Source organism: Prionailurus viverrinus, chromosome E3 (genome assembly GCF_022837055.1).
Source record: "Prionailurus viverrinus isolate Anna chromosome E3, UM_Priviv_1.0, whole genome shotgun sequence".
NCBI classification, from domain to species: domain Eukaryota; kingdom Metazoa; phylum Chordata; class Mammalia; order Carnivora; family Felidae; genus Prionailurus; species Prionailurus viverrinus.
In genome coordinates, this window is record NC_062576.1 from 38,768,457 (window position 1) to 38,787,654 (window position 19,198).

Below are 19,198 nucleotides of genomic sequence, written 5' to 3' on the forward strand. Positions count from 1 at the left end.
AGGTAGGCCAACTGTGTTAAGGCCCTTGGTTTTGTTGCTAGCAGCTTTAGAGTAGTTGGGTGAATACAGATGGAACCCTAGGCCTGAGGCCTTGGCAGTGATTTGCTGCCCCATCACCTTCCTTTTAGCAGTTTCCATTGTTTCTAAGTCACGTTCTGGTCATATATCACCCGAGTGAAATACCATGAGAGTCGCTAAATACTCTTACCGATCTCGCAGTTGTGATTTATTGGTCTAAGGGAAGTGTCCAGACTCGGGGGCTGTGTATCTCCCTGAATAATTTCCAAGTTGGCAGCATTGTAAGAGATGAGTCCAGTGAGGTGGGCCAAGCCGCTCATGTGCCCAAGGCCCCCAGCCCAGTTCTCTTGCTCCAGGTGACGCTGCACAAGCCAGGCGACGTCCTTGGCATTGCAGTCTCTTGCGTATTTCTCCTTACTCTTGACTTGGCAAGTTGAGGTACTGGAAGGATTCCAAGAGCAAGCGGGTGATAGCAGACAACTGAATGCAGCCATGTCTTTCCATGAAAACTGCTTTTCTTGGCTTTGTCCCAACAATGGTAGGTTGCCAAGAGAAAATGCTTTTGGCTTTACAAATGATATGGCCATACTCTGGGTTAGTTCTGGTTCATTTTCGAAAAGAATGAATACTTCTGGCTCTTAAATTATTTGGCAAATGTTTGCTCACAGTGTTTGAGATTGTATTGTCTTTGCACACCCTTTCTGAGTCTGTGGCTTCACGTGTATGCCAGCCTGTGAAGGGAGGCTAGTGACCCTCCTGGACTGGGTCGAAGCCACCTCAGGATGGAGCCCTTGTTTCTGTGTCACGGCCGGCTTACAAGCGGGAGCCCCATCGTTCTCTCTTCTTGGTGGACGTATTCTTTCTTGTCCACTTCTTCCGTGTTTTGGTTTAAATTCCAACCCAGGAAGGTTAGGCCTAGGGTATACTGGCGTTGTATTGTTATTACCTCTGATATGTCCTAAGACTGAAGTGAACATTCCGAGTGGTGTTTTTAAGGCGAGAAAACAGTCTAAAGTGAGAACTGGAAGTGCAGCTTGAACACAGTTTCCCATCACAAGTATTGCTACGACTACTAAGTGCACAGGGTGGGGCTTGGCACAGGTTGATCTCATGTTTCTCTGAAAGTGTCTCATAATCCGTTGCCAGTAACTCCAGCTGGCCTCTGCCTCTGAACCTACCTGTTCGAGTAACTTCCCAGCATCGTATGTTCTCTGAAAAAGATTCATTTATTTTGTTATGACCCTAAGCATACTTTTGAAAGAAATCGTATGTAATATAAAACGATTTCTCCCCAAACAGTGTTAGCAGAGTCCTAGCCAATACCTGTAGCGCTTACTATACGTCACTTACCCGTCCTAAGGTCTTAACGTTTGTGAGTTTGTTTTACCTTCACTCAGTCTAAGAGGAGGTGCTATTTTCTCTATTTTAGAGGTGACAGAACCAGGGCACAGAGACGTTTAAGTAGGATGACCAGGACCACACAGCTATCACTTAGCAGAGCCACCCCGAGACCGGGTAAATATCCCCAGAGTCCATACACTTAACTACAGCTCGCTGCCTAACGGAACGAAATCTTAGTTGTGGCTGTGTTTCAGTAAAACTTTAGTTTGTTCTGTTTTTTCAAAAACAGGCATTGGGCTGGCTTTGGCCCATGATGCCTGGTCTTTGTGGACTGAGCCTCCTTGTCGAGCAGTGTCCAGTGCCATGCGTGTGCAGTCCGGATGTACCCGGAGGAGACGGGTTGTGCTCAGCAAGGAGGGGAGAGCGTCACGGTCAGTTCTCCAGCTGCTCGCTGTGTCCTTTCTGGACCACCCTGGCCTCATCCACACAGAGATAAGTTTTAACCAGATATTCTCTGAGGCCCTTCGGCCTGAAAACGATAACCTGTCCAGCTGTCCCTACGAAGCTTACTGCTGACGGTCACGTTCTGTTTCCTATCTGTCTCCTGGCCGGCATCAGTAGCGCCCCCCAGAGCAGGAATTCCTCTGCCAGCTCTGCCGTGTCGTGTGGTTTTAAGTGTATATCAAGGTACGAGGATACAGAGTTCAGCTTTTGAAAAAAGACCGTGTTCAGTGGTCTCATTGAAACCACATCAAACTTAGTGTCTGTCGCCACTTAATGCATTTCTAAAGGCCTGGCTGACGCGAAGTAAGATCGTGCGGTGGAAGCATCTTCCCTCCGGTGCCGTTCCTCCTCTGCCTTCTGTCCTCTTCCACATATTCTTAGCTGGTCACACAGCGTCGTCCCCATCAGGCTTTTAGCTCCTAAATGGGTATGATCTGATCCTTCCCGAGAGTGTGTGTTAAAAGAGCATGCTTGGAGGTGAAAACTGGAGAGAGTTCATTTGTGAGGGTGGTGGTTTACTTGAGTGGTTGATGTCTTTGGACCAGAGACTGTCTACTGGAGAAGGCCCATACATAGCAGGGGTGTGTGAGATGTGGAGAGAGCTTGCCCTCCCCTGAGACTTGAGAGGGACAGGCAGTGGGGAGTTGGCTTCCCTAGGGCAGGCATCCTTAACCTATAGGGGATCTTAAGACACCCCCCTCCTTTGGGAATCTTATAATGGACCTTTTCTCCCCAAAATGCATATCACACAAAATTTCCAAGGGCATGACTGCCCCAGCCCCCCTCCTTGCCATGGACTACTTGAGGTTAGCCCCTGTTCCCACTGCCCTGTCACCTGGGGGTTGGGCTGCTGCTGTTGGGGGAGGAGGTGCAGCCTGGGGGGGGGGGGGCCCTAAGTGGAAAGCGCTTCTCTGTCCCTCTTTCCTATCAAGGAGCAAGGAGTCACTACTATTGTAGAAACCTATTTGGGGAAGAAATTTCTACAGTTAGGAGTTTTTTTTATTTCTTTGGTTTTCAGTGTACTACCTTATTTGATTAGGTGAGTTACATGAGTAGTAAAGATGTTCCCAGGGTTAGTGGAGTGGAGAGAGTCTTGCTGTTTTTTTGGGAGCCCAGAGCTTGGTTTTTTTTTTTTTTTTTTAAATGTTTATTTATTTTGAGAGAGAGCGAGCACCTCTGGGGGAGGGACAGAGAGAGAGAGGAACTGAGAGAACCTAAAGCAGGCTCTGTTGTCACGGGGTTCCATCCTGCAAACTGTGAGATCGTGACCTGAGCCGAAATCAAGAGTCAGACACTTAACTGACTGGGCCACCGAGGCGCGCCCCCCCCCCCCCCCCCCACCGAGCTTGTTTTTTAATTAATATATGTTGATAGTTTTCATACCACGACACAAGTAGAAAGTGAAAATATTTGTCCCACATGCAGAGGTCAACAGAGGAGGCTGTTTGCAGCCAGTGATGACCTCTTGGGCTGATAGATCAGTATTTCTTTGCATCACTGGGAAGCCCTTGGGAGGCGCATGCCTGGAGCCCTGACCAAAGCCAAGGGTTTGCTGGCCCAGTGGATGTAGCGTACAGGGCCCATTTTACAGCAGGCCTGGCTCCTGTGGATGCTGTGCTGCGACACAGAGCTATATCATCCTCCCGTGAAACCGGCTCCTGGGGGCATAGTCTCCTCGCATGGCCGGCAGGCTGCCTGTCTGCTCCAGCCAGGAGCTCAGGTCCTCATGACGAGTGTTAGAAGACAGAAGGGGCTGTCTTCTGGAAGGGAAGTACCCTTCCAGCCAGCGGTGACGTCATTTGGGCCTGGCTACGGTGGCTGGCCCCCTGTTCTGTGATCGCATCTGCCCTCAGGGCTGACGTTGGGATTTCTTTCTGAGCCATGTGTCGCAGTGATCTCCTAGAGTGTTCGTTTATTTGGTTCCTTCCCCCAGGTGCTGGTTAAACACTCACTATGTGCCAGGGCCCAAGCACACAGAGGAGATGTGTTCCAGGAAGGCAAGTTTTATCCTGGTTTTGTGCCAAAGACAGATTTATGGCAAAGAATGCCATAGAGTCACGTAGCGTTTTGTACTTTCCACGCCGTATCTGTAGTACGCGGCTGTCAGAGTGCAAAGAGAAGCGTCGTCTACCTGCCCATCTCCTGTAGATGGCTGTCACTCACCTACTTGCCAGACGGCTCAGGACTTCAGCAGTTTCTGATTGATGGGCCGAGCAGGGTGACCACAATTTGCTTCAGACACTGTTTCAGTAGTAAAGGCATGTGTAGGTATTGTTCAGGTTCCTTGAGCTAAACTCTGAAGAGAGATTTCCTCTTTGGATGTCATGCTGTAAAGCCCTGGTTCAGCTAATACATAATCCGCATCCCCGTGCGGTGGGGTGTGGGTAAGCCTCGGTCTGGCACCAGTGACTTTTCCTCCTTCTAATCTTGTTTGCGCTTTTACGAGTACAGGGACTGCCGTTCTCCTGTCCCCTTCTCTCGTGAGGTGAGAGCCTCAGACAACGGAGGGAGCAGGTTTTCACGTGAGTGACACGCCTGGTCACAAGAGTGGTTTTTCACGGGAAGACGTGGTAGACCTTCACTATTTAATTGAGATTTCTTTATGGGAGAGCTTCCCATACTTCCATGTCAATTTTTTGTGTTTTCTGAAATTGAACTCGGTGCTTAAGGTGCTCCAAAGGAGTCGAGTTAACACCCTGTGTGAGCTGTTGCCAAGTGAGGCAGAGCGTAGACATCAGTTCCACAGGCTTTAATTTATTCATTCGTTCACCATCAATTGAACACTTTCCTAGTGCTGCTGTTCTGCCTTCTGAATTTTATTGAAAAGATTACATGCTAGTTCTCTAGCAGCCTTAAACCAGATCTGGATAAACTTCAGTTGCAAATAGAGCCCGGTTTACTAAGTTGTTATCAAATAACTGTTGGGAAATTAGAACAAATATGAAGATGTTTATTAATTGGAATTAGACCTTTTGATTTTAGTATTTTGTTTTATGCCTTGATGCTAAAAATGTGTGTAAACCTAGATTCGGGACCACATATATTCAGTCTGGTCAAAGGAGAGTAAGTATGGAACAGAAATTCAGAAATCTGCAAGTCTCTAGAAGCAAATAGTTTTGACCCCAAGCTGTAGGCTAGGACTGGAGAGCAGCCGTTAGTTCTGCCAGGTTATGTTGAGACGGTCCAGGACGGGGGAGATGGGAGGCGCGCCCCTTTGTAAGACTGTCCTTTGGTCCCCCTGTTAGCTCTGACTGGGGAGGGTCAGCCCGGGGCTGGCTCTGGACCGAGGGGGTGGAGCTCTGCCTTAGAGCCTGGGCTCACTGTGCTTGATCTCTGGAGCTGTGTTTGTTGTCACAGGCTAAGGATGGTCCCCGGTGAACTGGACATTCCTTACCTGCTGTCTGTGATCTTTGACTTTACCTTGCCTCTTGCCCCGTGAGGATCAAAACCGCATTGAGACAGTTTCCTTCATTATTGGATGGTTAAGAAGAAAAATTAACAAGAATTCCCTGGTAAAATCTGTCAGAATGCGTTACACACTCTGAAACTCTGGGTTCAGCCAGTTAGAAAGTGCTCTGCCCAGAGCTAGTACCCAAACAAGCAGACCACCTACTCACTGCCCTTTCTCCCTGGCAAGATGATCATAGAAATAGGTTTTTCAAACCAGGTGGGGTGAACTTTGAGACTCACAGAAGCCCTTTGGGAGCTCAGCGGCCTCTTGGTGTTTTCTTCGCTCTGACCTTGGACGGTTGGTGCGAGTAGGAGGACAGTTACTTCTCCTTCCCACCCTCTCTCTGCTGCCCACTTCGGTTTGTTGATGCTAGAAGCTTCCACGACAGCATTGATTTTCTCGTTTGTCACGTTGGTGGGTTTGAGGAGTGCACTCCATAACTGGTGGGAAAATGATGTCTCTGCGTGTGCTCTGAACCAGGCCCGGCTCGCAGCAGGCCATCAGGAAGTACTGCTGACCGTGAGGACGAGTTCACAGTAGATTTTTATGCAGTAAAACAAATTCTAAGCAATAATTACTACATGAGTTAATTTTGTGTAAAACTTTCTGAAAATACAAATGCTTGTTTCAGTTCTTCAGAGTTTCAGATAACAACCGAAGGAACCTGGTTCAGAACATATTAAGTTTCCTGAGCTACCATGTACTCTCTTTGCTTAAATCCTCTGAACTCAGTGTTGAGCCTCGTTACTGGGCTTTGTGAAGAATTTGTTTTTCAGTTACTCAAGTTAAACTTGAAGTTCAGTTGAGTTTAAATTTGTTTCCATTTATTCAAGGAAAGCAAATAGGGCAAAAGTGGCGACTGGAATACGTTCGCTTGGAAAAAGGCACTTGAAAGTGCTCAGGAGCGAGATCTTCTTGGTTCTGCTGGTTTGTCTTTATTTGTGTTTTTATGTGGACATTTCAGCTGAAAGGGTCAGCTGTGTTAAGCATTGATTTGTCTGCAACCTAAAATCTTAGAACTGAAAGATATCACGTAATTCTTCTTGTTCAGGACACTCACCTTACAAGTGAGATCGGGGTCCGTAGGAGGAACGAGTGTAAGTTACCCAGACAGAGGCAGCCATCCCGGTGTGGGGCTGCTGGGGAGAACCAATTGAGTTTCTTGATTGATCCCTAGGAGGTCTTCCCTTGGGGCCCCTTCCTCCCAGTTTCCAAACATCAAACGCACCAAGATACCAGAAAAGTAGAGCGAGCACTAGGCAATAGGTAGAATGCTAGAACTTTGCGGAAAAGCAAGGCAGGCGAGAAAAGCCAGTCTCTGTTCCTCCGGAGGGCAGGTGGGGTTCCCGAGCTCACTCCTGTATCGGCTGGAGCTGGAGGGGAGCGTAGGTGGGGGCTCTTCCTTCCTGTCCTTGCCTTCAGCTACGGTATGTTTTACTTTGTTTCACTAATTTAAAAGAAGAATTTCTTTATGGAACATTCGGACGTGTGATCTTAGAGAAGGTAATGTGACAACCTCCACCCCTCCACACACACACACGCGTGTCACCTGGCTAGGAGGAAGCAACATCTGGCCAGTCGTTCCTCATCTAGGCCCCCTTCTTGCCTCTACCCCTTGCCTCATGGGAGTACTAAAGTGAATCCCAGACATTACATTGTTCCTTTGTCAGCGTGTCTCATGTGTGTTTTGAATGAATAGAAATGGAGTTTAAAACTGATGGGGGAAACCTGAAAGAAGTGGCCTAGTATTAAACACAAGGAGCTCCCCTTTGTCAGTGATTCTGGAAGCTTTTGTCTTCCGGATGATTTTCTCACTGTGTTGCTGCCCCTGTCGGGGTGCGGGGCGTGGGGGAGGGTGGAAACAGCAGTTCTCGTTTTGATGCCGGAGAGGATGGCAGACAGCTGTTGCCGGCAGCTCCTTCGTCTTCCGCCTTCGGTGTGCAGCCACTTGAGCAAGTCACGCTGTTCGTCATGCAGAATGAACCTTGAGAATGAGCCTTTAATTTATAATCGAAATGAGGGTTTCACGAGAAGTAGTGATTTTTGCTTTCTTGGGTCAAAGGGAGCATTTCTGAGGCCCTTCCTTTTGTATGTGACCGTGTCGTGACAGCTGATGTTGCCTCTTTTTGTTTCAGATGGGAATGGCTGGTAACACAAGTCCATTTGGACAACCCTTTAGTCAAACTGGAGGGCAGCAAATGGGAGCCCCTGGAGTGAACCCCCAGTTATCCAGCAAACAGAGCATGGTCAATAGTTTGCCTCCCTTCCCTACAGACATCAAGAATCCTTCCGTCACCAACGTGCCAAACATGGTAAGTTGCCCTTGGCTCTCTGGCCGTGGTCTCCAGTGGGTGCTCTGGTGTGTGGGGTGTGTCATGCTAACAGTGAAGGTCTGCAACCGGACACATGTCATGGGTGATAGGAAAATGTATTTCTCATGAGGAGCACCGTCTCAGTGAGTTTATGTTTTCTTCGATGAGCTGGCAAGCAGAGGCTAGGTACAGATGGTTTAGCCAGTCCTCCTCAGCTCCCGGCTGCAAGGAGGAGGTTCGCACCTGCGAATGACAGGTAGTGGAGCAGGAGAGCTGGGATTTTCTCACGCTTCCTCTTGGTGGTTGAGGCTGTCAGAGAAGCCCATCGATTTGTGTTAACAGACGAAGGGCATTTATGTCCAGAGGACTATATGGTGTTTGTGCGAGAAGGGTATCGTGTCCAACTTGATAGGTGGTTTCACACGTGTGAAACCTTCTTCTTGAGATTTCCCAACTATGAGATAGGAACTAGCCTTGGAGCCTCTCAGCCTGACTCACCAGGATAGAAATGGGAGAATAGCTCCTTTTGCACCACAAAATGGAATGCTTTAAAATTCCAAGTGCTAAGGGGGAAGTGTGTTCTTTCGTCAGACTTCACCGTGCAGTGCACACTTAGTGGCTGAGTATCTGGTGGTCAGTCAAGGCCGGGAACAGCCTGCTGTCTCCTTCCCCAGGCTTGTTGCTGGGAACCCGCCCTTCCCAGCTTGCCTTCCATGTAGTTGTGCCGTGGTGGTTTAGAAAGGCTCAGAGGAGAGCCAGCGGATTACATTCAGAAAAGTAAAACGTTTGGTTTGTCTTTCGATTTTTAAAAACTTTTTACTTAAATGTCTGCCGTGAAGATACCACAGAGAATTCCTGTGTATCTGTTGCCTGGCCTCTCCTGATGATAGTTAGCATCTTCTGTAACCTTGGTGCAGTTGTCAAAACTAAGAAGTGGGCATTGCTTAGAGTCCTGAAAGTTGTGAGGCTGTCGGAAACAGGGGCGGAGTGGTAAGAGCGAGGTGTCCTGATCAAGTGTTACCTCTGTTACATTCTTTGTTCTTAAAAAAAAAAAAGGGCGGGGGGCGCCTGGGTGGCTCAGTCTGTTGGGCGTCCCACTTCGGCTCTGATCATGATCTCGCAGTCTGTGAGTTGGAGCCCCGCGATGGGTTCTGTGCTGACAGAGCCTGGAGCCTGCTTTGGGTTCTGTGTCTCCCTCTCTCTCTGCCCCACCCCCACTCACACTCGGTCTTTCAAAAATAAACAACATTAAAAAAAAATTTCAAGAAAAGGAGGGTACAAGTAATAAAATCTGTTCTCAAACTATTTAAAGCTTATACTGCTTTATTTCTTCTGATCATCTCCCTGTAATCTCCCTGGATCTGCTGCTCTCCTTGCAGTGACATTTTGTTGTCAGGACCGTGCTGTTCTCAGCTGTGCGTATCCAGGACCCGAAACTACCCCTGCTGCTCCCTGGGTCGACCCCTCCAAGCTCCAGGGCAGCGAGCTGGGACCTGGCCCCCACACTGTCCCTGGTCTTTCCTGCTCTTCCTCTTCCAGACTCCTTGTGTGGCCGCCGGTGCTGGCGACTGTCGCCTATGCCTGGCCGTGGAGTGAGAGTGTGTGCTTTGGTATAGGCGTTCCCCGTTTGTGGTCTGGGAAACCCCGGCTAACGTCCTTTCTTCTCTTTCCAAACCTTCCCCAGCGTCTCCTTCGCCTCCAGTTTGGTGGCAGAGTCCTCTTGCCTCGTGCTGCCTGCCTGCCTGCCCCCTGCTTCCAGTGACCGAATTCCTGGTTGTGGTGTGCACGTCAGGGGCAGGTTCGTTCTGGAGCGTAAAGAGGCTTCTGGTTCCCTTCACCTGGGCCGGGGCTCATGGCGATAGCCCTTTGGTCTGGGACAGCGCTTCTCTCCCCCTTGGCCCCCGGGACATTTGGGGCTGGACCCTTCCCTGTTGGGAGGTCTATCCTGTGTACTGTGCCCCTCACCCAGCGTCAGCTCACAGCCCTTTGTCCCTCGCACCATTGCCCCAGTTGAGAGCACCTGCTCTGGGACGTGGTCGGGGGCCCGTAGCAATAGCGCTCCAGCTTTCATCTGTGTCTGTGACACCTGACACATAAAACCAGTTTTCCCCATCCGCCCTTTTCTCTCCCTCTCCCCGTCTGTCCCGACCACACACTCTTTCTCACCCCTACCCCCTCAGCCTTATCAGAATGTCAGGGTAAACTGAGGAAGTATTATCTGTGGAGCTGCACTGTTTGCCTAGCTCCACTTTCCCACAGGGGCACGTGTGGACTTTGTGGAGATCTCCAGCAGGTGCCTTTGGAGGGCAGGCTTTGAATGCTGTCCTCAGACATTGACCTGGAGGGCACGGGGCGTACTTGACCAGCGTGTGTCTGTGAAGGAGCATGAGCCAGTCACAGCCTTGGTGCTGTTGGGATGGGAACCAGAGGGGACTGGCAGAGACGTGAGACAGCAAGTGCGCATAGTTGGCCTGCCATCTTTCTGAGTGTCCTCATGCCCTGCGCTTGACCTTATTTCTGCACCAGCCTCTTAAAAGACATTTTGACATGTCCCATTTTATGGATGGGGAAGTTGAGGATCTGAGGGGCTTTGATTTGTTCAAGGCTACGTAGCTCCTGTCTGCAAAGCCCAAAGCTCTTTTGAATAATGCCTGGTGTGGTTTTTGTAGCCCCAAGTCACCGGGAACCCCTCTCTAGTCTGTCTCCGTTGCTTCCTTCAGCATGTCTTGTGCTCTTCCTTGGATTTTCCAAATTGTATCTGCCCCTTGGAATCCATTGATTTTTTTTTTTTTTTTTTTTTTTTTTTTGTTGTTGTTGTTTTGGGGGCACCTGGGTGGCTCAGTTGGTTAAGCGGCCGACTTCGGCTCAGGTCATGATCTCACGGTCCGTGAGTTCGAGCCCCGCGTCGGGCTCTGGGCTGACAGCTCAGAGCCTGGAGCCTGTTTCAGATTCTGTGTCTCCCTCTCTCTCTGCCCCTCCCCCACTCATGCTCTGTCTCTCTCTGTCTCAAAAATAAATAAATGTTAAAAAAAAAATTAAAAAAAAATAATTTGTTGTTTTGCACAGTGAGGGAAAGAAGGTAGCAAAAACTGGGTGTCTTTAATGAAAAAAAAAGGGAAGCTTTGATCTCATTTGTGTGTTTTGTCATGCTTTGGGGAATCAGCTTTTAAAGCGCAGCTAGATTTGGTGCAGCAGACAACTCCCCTCAGAGCCCTGGTGCCCTGGTTGGAGCTCTTCACGGAGTGATTTTAAGCCACTTAGTCGTTGGCTTTGGGGCTCTGGCTTCTCTCCTCTCCTAGTTTCTGGAGGATTCCAGCATCCTGGGTAGTTGTTGAGAAAGGCTGAGGATGTAGCCATCCCTTTAATTCACCCCATTTGTTGAAAACGTCCTCTCGGCCCGCACGCCAGGATGCAGGTGTGGGTGGGTGATGTAGAGCTCACAGCCTCTTTCAGGAAACTTGGGAGGTGGTGAGGTGATTGAAAACAAATAATCACCAACACAAACTGCCCCAGCAGCTCTGAGTAGCAGGCAGTGGTTGAGGTTGATGTGGGGACCTCCTTAGATGAGCCATTGGAGAGAAGGACAGACCCAGCAGGGACATTTAAGGGCGAGGTCAGAAGGACCTGTGGCAGAAGCCACAGAGACCCCGGGGCACTGGGAGAGCATTGGCTGTGTAGGAGCCAGCAGGCAGCCAGCGGGCACGGCAGCTCTCAAGTGAGGGCAGAGCGCTGTGCATGTATGTTGGGGGCCGAGTGGGGACCAGCTCAGGGAGGGCTTTGGGTGGCAGGGATCGCTGCGTGGTGTACACCAGAGGACACACTTGATCACAGAAGGGAGGGTCCAGGAGACCACACACGGTTTGCCATTGGAATGGAAGTGTGGGGCCACCACGTAAGGTGGCTTGGTGGGTGGTGGGACCATTTACTGGGCTGGGAGAGAAACAGACTGGAGATGGGTGAGGAGGAGGTGACGGAGGGGAGGGCGTTTGTAACTGTACTTCACCTGTGTTCCTCTTGAGATGCCTGTGGGATGTCCAGGCGGAGGCATCAGGCAAACGGGTGAGCGTCCAAGTAGGGCAGCCGCGGTCCCACTCCACAGGGAGCGGGAGATCCCTGGGAGCGAGACCGGTGGAGGAGAAGCAGGGTAATGGGCTGCTCTCCCTGCAGCCGAGAGAGGAGAGCACTTGAACAGGAAGCACTGGTGGCTGCTGAGATGGTGAGTCAGATGAGGGCAGGAGAGAGTCCCCGGGATGTGCGGGTTAGTTTACGGGATGGTCTTTTTTCTTTGAAGTCAGCGGTCATGGGGACCCTTGGGTGCTCTCTTGTCACCCACAGGGTTCCCAGCGGTCCTGACCCTCCGGGACGTGTGCTGGGATGTGCTGTGGCCTAGAGTCCCTGGTGCAGCGAGGGCCGTGGTTGAGGGTGTATAGATTCTCGGCATAATATTCAAAAGCAAATTGGCATGTATCTCATCACAGTTCTAACTTTGGCTATTGTGTTTGTAATTTCTTAACTTCTTACAGATTATTTAAGTTAGTTAGAAATTTTATCACAGTGTTACTGTATTTCATGATTCTGAGATGCACTTTTTTTCTGGGTTGTAGTGTCTTTGAAATCAGGATGTGTTTTAGAAAGCATCAAGATTTAGATCTAATAAAAAACACTATGTATGTTATTTTACTTGTTCATCATCTAAATTAATAAGAGTGACATAGCTGTTAACATACATATTCAGTGTATAGTTTTCCAGGAGAGCTTTCATGGCTCTAAGGATTTTTTCATTATTTAAATTGTACTGACAAAAGAACAGGAGCAGATTTGGCTACAGGTAGAGGTTAGGTCGTCTTTGTGTGGCCTGGGATTGAGGTCCCTGTGGGTCATCTGGAAGGAGGAGTGTGCACGACGATGTGTGAGGAGGCAGAGGGGGAGAAGTTCCAGGGCAGTGCTCTGCAAGGGGAGGCCCCTCGTTCCTGGTGACGTTGTCCTTTCTGCCATTTTCACCTGAAGAAGTCCTAACACAAGAGAACTAGGGAGCATTTGCAGGAAGGAGGGAAACTCAGGCCTCATTTGGGACTGGATTTGTCAATTAGGTCATTGCTGACCTTCAGGACAGGTCCCGGGTTGTTTTTAATGGAGCGTTGTTTAGAAGTGGGGCACATCTTGGGTGTGTCTAATCTGAGAAAGTTGAGTGACCGAAGGGCCTCCTCACCAGCTTCTGCGGCAGGATTTCCTTTGGGGCTCCCGGATGCGGGCTCCTGCGAGGGTACTGATAGGAAGTTCATGGGCAGGGTGGTGGTCTTGTTTGGTCTGGGGGTTCTGTTTGTTCGTTTGTTTTCTTCGCTTCTTGACAAAAACTCAGAACTCCATTATGGAGCCTTCCTGTTCTTAAAGTTGTATGCAGGGAATCAGGAGTGCTACTTACTTGTAAATTTGCTCGCAAGAATGTGTTAGGAGGCACTTTGTTCACGTGTCACAGGAGTTTGAAGTGGAAGCTTTGGGCGAGGCCCCCAGGTGGCTGCTGATCCAGATCTGTCCATGGAAGGCAAACGTGGCCAGTGGAGGCGTGTGCCCCCAGGGGAGGGTCAGAGACTGTCTTCTGTGTCCCGCCAGAACGACATAGCTGGGATGGGGCCGTTAACTGCTTGTGGGTGGCGAGCATTCTGCCGTGGCCCTTGCGGGGCTGTCTGTGCGTCGGAGTTGTGTCTCTGTTTCTTAAGGTATGTCCGTGGACCCGCTGCGACAGAGTGCCGGGCTTCCTGGTCAGAATCTTTTGGAGAAAGGGCGGGAAATCCCTGTTCTTGTGGTCGCTGTTCAGTTTCTCCTTTCTCGGTTTCCCAGTTCCTTCTATCAGGAGAATCACTACAGAGGGGAGTTTATCGTGTTGTCTCTTACACCGGAATCTGTAGTTTTAAACAAGCTTCTCCGGCGACTCCGATGTAGAATAACGTTTTCAAGAGCCCCTGTCCATTACAGTGTGGGCACCCTGGTGTCTAGCCCTCATGCCATCGAGTGGGCTTAGTCGGTCTCTGCCTCCCCGTTAGTACCTCACAAGGCTTCCCCCGCCCTTGTTTGTCTTATCTCATAATTTTCTGTCTCTGGTGTCCAGTTTCTGATCGCTGAGGGGTCAAGACTTGAAACGACCGAACGGGGTGAAGCGTTGTGAACCCGCGGGTTCCCTGTGGAGGTGCTCCCCTGTCCGTAACACCGACACGGGCTCTTCGTACTTCCGAGAGGGAGTGTGACATCACTGGCCGGTTGCTAGGTCCCTCCACCCAGGGCTGAGGACTTCTGTCCTTCTGGGGAAGCGAACCAACAGCAAGTAGTGGTCACGCCAGCTGAGATCACTCTGCGGTCACAGTCCGCGCCTCAGTCCTTGAATTGGAGAGCGTGGGCCCCCATCGTTATTTGAAAACCCAGGGTTTGTCCGTGGGTCCGTGGGTCCGAAACCCCAGGGTTTAAGAGTTTACATCTGATTCTCTCATCTTATTCCTTCCTCTGTATCTTGAAGGTCCCTGAGAAAATGTGGATACAGGGCCTTTGAAGAATAACTTTTAGTCTAGACTTCTTATCAGTAGCTCTGTAAGTCCTTCCTACCGTTTAACCTTTTGTTTTTGGCAATAAATACCAGCTGGGAAACAAAGCCTCGGCACAAAATAGGACACGTGGCAAATAATCAGGAAACTATAAATTGAGGAAGCCCCTTGATGTCAGGCACAGGCCTAGGGATTGCAAGCACTCAGTCAAGGTCATTTGACTTTCTTTCCAGAGTGTGATCAGCACGGCCTTTCTGCAGTGACACCCTCTAGGTAGCAGGCTCCCTGACCTCCAGAGGCCCTCCGCCCTCGTGCATCCTGTCAGATGGGGGGCTGGCAGGAAGGCTCTGTGTGCCTGAGGCTGGGCCGCGTCCCCGCTGACCGTTGGTGTCAGGACTTCCACCCACCCCTCATCAGCAAGCGCGGACGTTTACCGGGTTTACCAGGAGTTTCTCGGGATGGGGTGACCCTTCGAAGAACTTGGTAGAGAGCACGTTCCACCTGGATGGGGACAGTCATAGCTCCCACAGGTGCATCACCCTGACTGCCCCTTCCCTTTCCATGGCCACCCAAAATGGTTGCGAGGCTCGGGTCACCAGACACCGATTTGTCACATCAGGAATTTGCTAAATTATCAAAAACTTACTGTAATAAGTCTTCAAGAAGAATATTTCTGGGACGCCTGGGTGGCTCATTCGGTTAAGTGTCCGACTTCGGTTCCGGTCATGATCTCGCAGAACTGTGAGATCGAGCCCTGCATTGAGCTCTGTGCTGACAGCTTGGAGCTTGGAACCGGCTTCAGATTCTGTGTCTCCCTCTCTCTCTCTTTCTGCTCCCCCCTTGTCCCTCCTGGGCAGACTGACTTCGGTTCAGAAGGAGTGACCTTGAGGCTGGGGGAGGGAGTCATGTGAGTGGCCAGTGGTCAGTCCCTTGCCTGTGGCCTCCCCTGTCCCCAGCTCACCCATCATGTTTTCTTTCTCGTTGTAACCATTTGTTCTCAGTTCTAAAATCACAGTATTTCTTATTTGGAAGATTACTGAAAAATCATTCTTGTCCAACTTGTTCATTTTAAGTTATTGTCCTTTGGGATTTAAATCTTATATTGTAGGGGTGCTTGGCTGGCTCAGTCGGTAGAGCATGTGACTCTTGATCTCAGGGTTGTAAGTTCGAGCTCCACGTTGAGTGAAGACATTGCTTAAAAATAAAATCTTTAAAAAAATAAAAATAAATCTTAAACTGTAAAGTATTCTTATTTTTTAAAATCTGTAAGCACTAAGCAAACGAAGGCAACAAGTCTGTCTATCTGAACAGCTATGTTCTTTTTGTTGCTAGTTGATCTTTACCATCTCAAAGGTGATTATCACCTCTCCCCAGTTTGATAGCTGTGTGCATTTAATGAGCGTTTTCTTTATTTTATGACTCCAAAGCTTTGCGGACCCAGCTGTTCTAGGGTCCTTCTGGGGGAATCAGAACAGCAAATCTTGCAGAGCAATTGTGTGTCCCACCTGGTGTTTGCTTTGGTGTCATTTTCTGACTTTAAGTGGAGGTTGGGGAGAAGTAAAGCTTCCAGATGGGCCAAAGGAAGGATGTCAGAGGAGCGTGGGTCTGGACCCCAGCGGAGATGTGGGAGATTTGGACCATCTCCGGGAATCCCAGCCTCACGTGGACATGGGCGCGAGAGAGGACGCTCTTTCACGCCGTCCTCTCTTGGTCAGTTCCTACTGTGTACTGTTTGCATTAGTCTTTGCAGACGTGACAGCCTATTCTTGGACACATAATGTACAAGAACTTTTTTCTAGGAAGAACGCCAGGATAAAATTTATTCTATGTACTGCTTATGCAGATCTGTGGATGTATCCTTAGGATAGGATACAGAGCGTATAGAAAAATGGGTTTGGTGCCGCTTCCTCAACTATGTAACCATAACAATCCTGATAAAAGTACTTGTTCGATTCCTTGAAATATTAAGGAATACCAAAATGTAAAAGGTTTGCTTTTCGAGTTTGTTTGATGGACAGGGGTGTGAACGGTGACTGAGTTATGGTGACAGGTGATACATGCAAAGACCATGTGGCCAGATCTAGCACAACCTGGAGGGGGCGAGCATGCTCTACACCCCGCAGCTGTGGGCCAGTGCACTTTGTGTTGACGTGTGGTGACTCCTGGCTTAGAGTGTTCACGTGCAGGGTAGAATCGTGATTGAACCGTTGTGACTTCTCCAGCACACTCACCTCCTCCTTCCATGATGAGGAATTGCATGTGAACTCGTTCAAGTTCCAGAAATGCATACTGCCTGTATTTTAAGGCTTTTGCTGGATACTGTTATTTTGCCTTTCAGCAAAAGCTGCGTGCCCGGCTCCAGTATGAAACAATTCTCCTGAGGCTGGGGTTCTCACTCTGTCCTTTGATAGGAGAAAATGGTATTTCCTTATTTTGATTTGCATTTCTTTGATTACCAGTGAGAATTAAAGTACTTAGGTTTAGAGACTTGCACTTCTTCCTTGAGTGGCTTAGCTCCTGTCTTTCTCCAGTTCTTCTGTTAGATTCTCTTAGAATACTTGACAAAAAAGCAAGGTGGTTAGCCCTCTGTCAAGGTAGGCTCCAGAGAGGTTAAGAGCTGGGGGGACTCAATTGCTCCATCACCCACTGTGCTCCTACCGCCAGGCATGCCGCCTGGATATGGTACCCCCTTCTGGGCCCCAGTTACTTCTCCTGTAACTTGGGGTTGGCCCCGAGTTAGTTCCTCCCTTGGCAATTGAGTATTAAATGAGCTGCTGCTTGTTGGGCGCCGAACACAGAGCCTGGCACAGAGAACTTGAGAAGTAAAGACGGGCCAAGAGGAAGAGACAGAATACCTGGTGATTATTGGCTTTGTCTTGTGTGTTTCACTTATTGTTTCCTAGTTTGTTGATTGCCTTTGCATTTGTTCCCAGCAGATTTGGTCGTGGAGAAATTGTCAATTCTTTGGTAGTCTGGCCTCTGGCACTTTGCCTTTATGGAACCGTCTGCCACTGCTTCAGATTCACTGTGTGCTTTTTTTCTTTTAAATGTTTTGTTTTCTTCTCACTGTAAAAGTACATGCATGTTCGTTTTGGAAAATCTGGAAAAGTATAAAGCTTAAAACGATAAAGCACTCCCCTGTGGAACTTTAACAAATAGAAATGCTTCTGGCTCCACATCAGCTTTGTGAATCATAGTCTTTGGGAGGGAGGAATGGGGAATTTGTGTTTCAAGAGGTTTTACTGGGGATTAGTTAGGGAGCACTGCTTTATATTTTCTTTTGACAAAGGCCTTTACCACCTTTGCATTACAAAATACTCATCTTAATCACCTTCTGGGACCTTGACGGTTTTAAATTTTATATTAAAATTAAAATCTTCAGTGTTTTCTACTGATTCCTCTGATTTCTTTTTTCTCCAATGTAGAATGTTTTCTGGTTATAAAAATGGTAGACGCGGGGCACATAAGTGACTCAGTCAGTTGAGCATCCAACTCTTGATTTCAGCCTAGAACACCATCTCACATTTCATGAGTTCGAGCCCTGCATCGGGCTTTGCGTGACATCTTGGAGCCTGCATGGGATTCTCTCTCTCCCTCTCTCTTTGCCCTGTGTGCATGTACACGCTGTCTCTCCCTCCCTCCCTCTCTCTCTCTCTCTCTTTCTCAAAATAAATAAATAAACCTAAAAAAAAAAAAACAAGAAAACCAGTGGGAGATTGTCTTTAACCCAAAAAAAAAAAAAAAAAAAAGGTAGACACTTGTAAAACATTCAAACCATACATAATTATAAACATGATCCCACCCCTGTGAAGGGATGACCACCAGATAATCATAAGAAAGTTTTTAAGTTATTTTTTGTTGCTGTTGTTTATTTACTTACTTTTTAGAGAGAATGAGAATGAGAGAAAGTGCAAGTGGGGGAGGGGCAGAGAGAGAGAGAGAGAGAGAGAGAGAATCCCAAGCCGGCTCTGCAGGGGTAGAGGAGATACGGAGCTCAAACTCACAATCCATGAGATCATGACCTGAGCTGAAATCAAGAGTTGGACACTTAACCAACTTGAGCCACCCAGGTGCCCCTGTAACAAGGTTTTTTTAAAGAACAGGTACAAACATAAAAAGTTAATAAGGAAAAACAATGATTTTATGGTTTTATTTTAGAACTTCCTTTTTTTAGTTTAATATGTTTAATATAGACAGCTTTTCATGAGAGCATAAAGGTCTCCATTTTTATTATTATCCTCATGTAACAATCCTTTCACTACATCTCACGATCTTTGAGGGGGTCGGGGTCAAGGATTTGGACGGAGTTTGGCTGGCTGGGCCTTTCTTCCCATGGATTTGACTGGGTTCGCTTAAGGTCTGCCTTCTTTTCCATGGCTGCATATTATTTCAATAGGTCTATAGTCATAATTTAACTAGTCTACCTACAGGATTTAGAAGTGTTCCCACTTTCAATAATTTAATCAAGATATGAGGCCTGTCTCTGCGCAGACATGTGCATGTGCTAGCCCAGTTTCTTACCTCCCTGATAGTAAGTTACAAGAAGTAAAACTACTGGTTCAAAACACTGCAACTTTCCTTTCGGATGCTGGTTGCTTTCCAGAGTTCGCCCTCAGTTGCATTATCACCACAGCACCTGAGATTTTTTTTTTCCTGTATACGCTAATCAATACCAGTTATATTTTTATTTTGGTCAGATTGGTAGGTGAAAAATGCCTTTTTATCTTAATTTCATTTTTTTTTTGATGGTGAGAGAGAGCTTTTCTAAAAACCATTTTATTGAGATATAACTCACACCATACAGTTCCTGCCTTGAAAGTGTGTAATTCAGTGGTGTTTAGTGCATTCTGTAACCATCACCACAATTAATTTTAGAACAGTTCTGTCATCCTGCAGAGAAACCCTGTACCATTTGCACTCACTCCTCATTTTCCGTGACCCCCCCCCCCCACCCCCCCGGCCAGAAGCAACCAGTAATGTATTTTCTGCCCCCGTAGAGTTACCTATTCTAGATATTTCAAAGAAATGGTATTATACAG

The 19,198-nt window shown here is 48.3% G+C and overlaps 1 protein-coding gene across 3 annotated transcripts in view; it reads left to right on the forward strand.

Moving 5' to 3' along the window:
- The window catches only part of CREBBP (CREB binding protein), a 126,814-nt gene that overhangs the window by 49,618 nt on the left and 57,998 nt on the right, over positions 1-19,198 (forward strand). For 2 of the 3 annotated variants that reach the window (XM_047837595.1, XM_047837597.1), the window contains exon 3: positions 7,450-7,626. The exons of the other annotated variant lie outside the window; for it this stretch is intronic. In XM_047837595.1, coding sequence (XP_047693551.1) covers positions 7,450-7,626 — 177 coding nt within the window. The remainder of the gene's footprint in view (positions 1-7,449; positions 7,627-19,198) is intronic. 3 annotated transcript variants of the gene reach the window in all.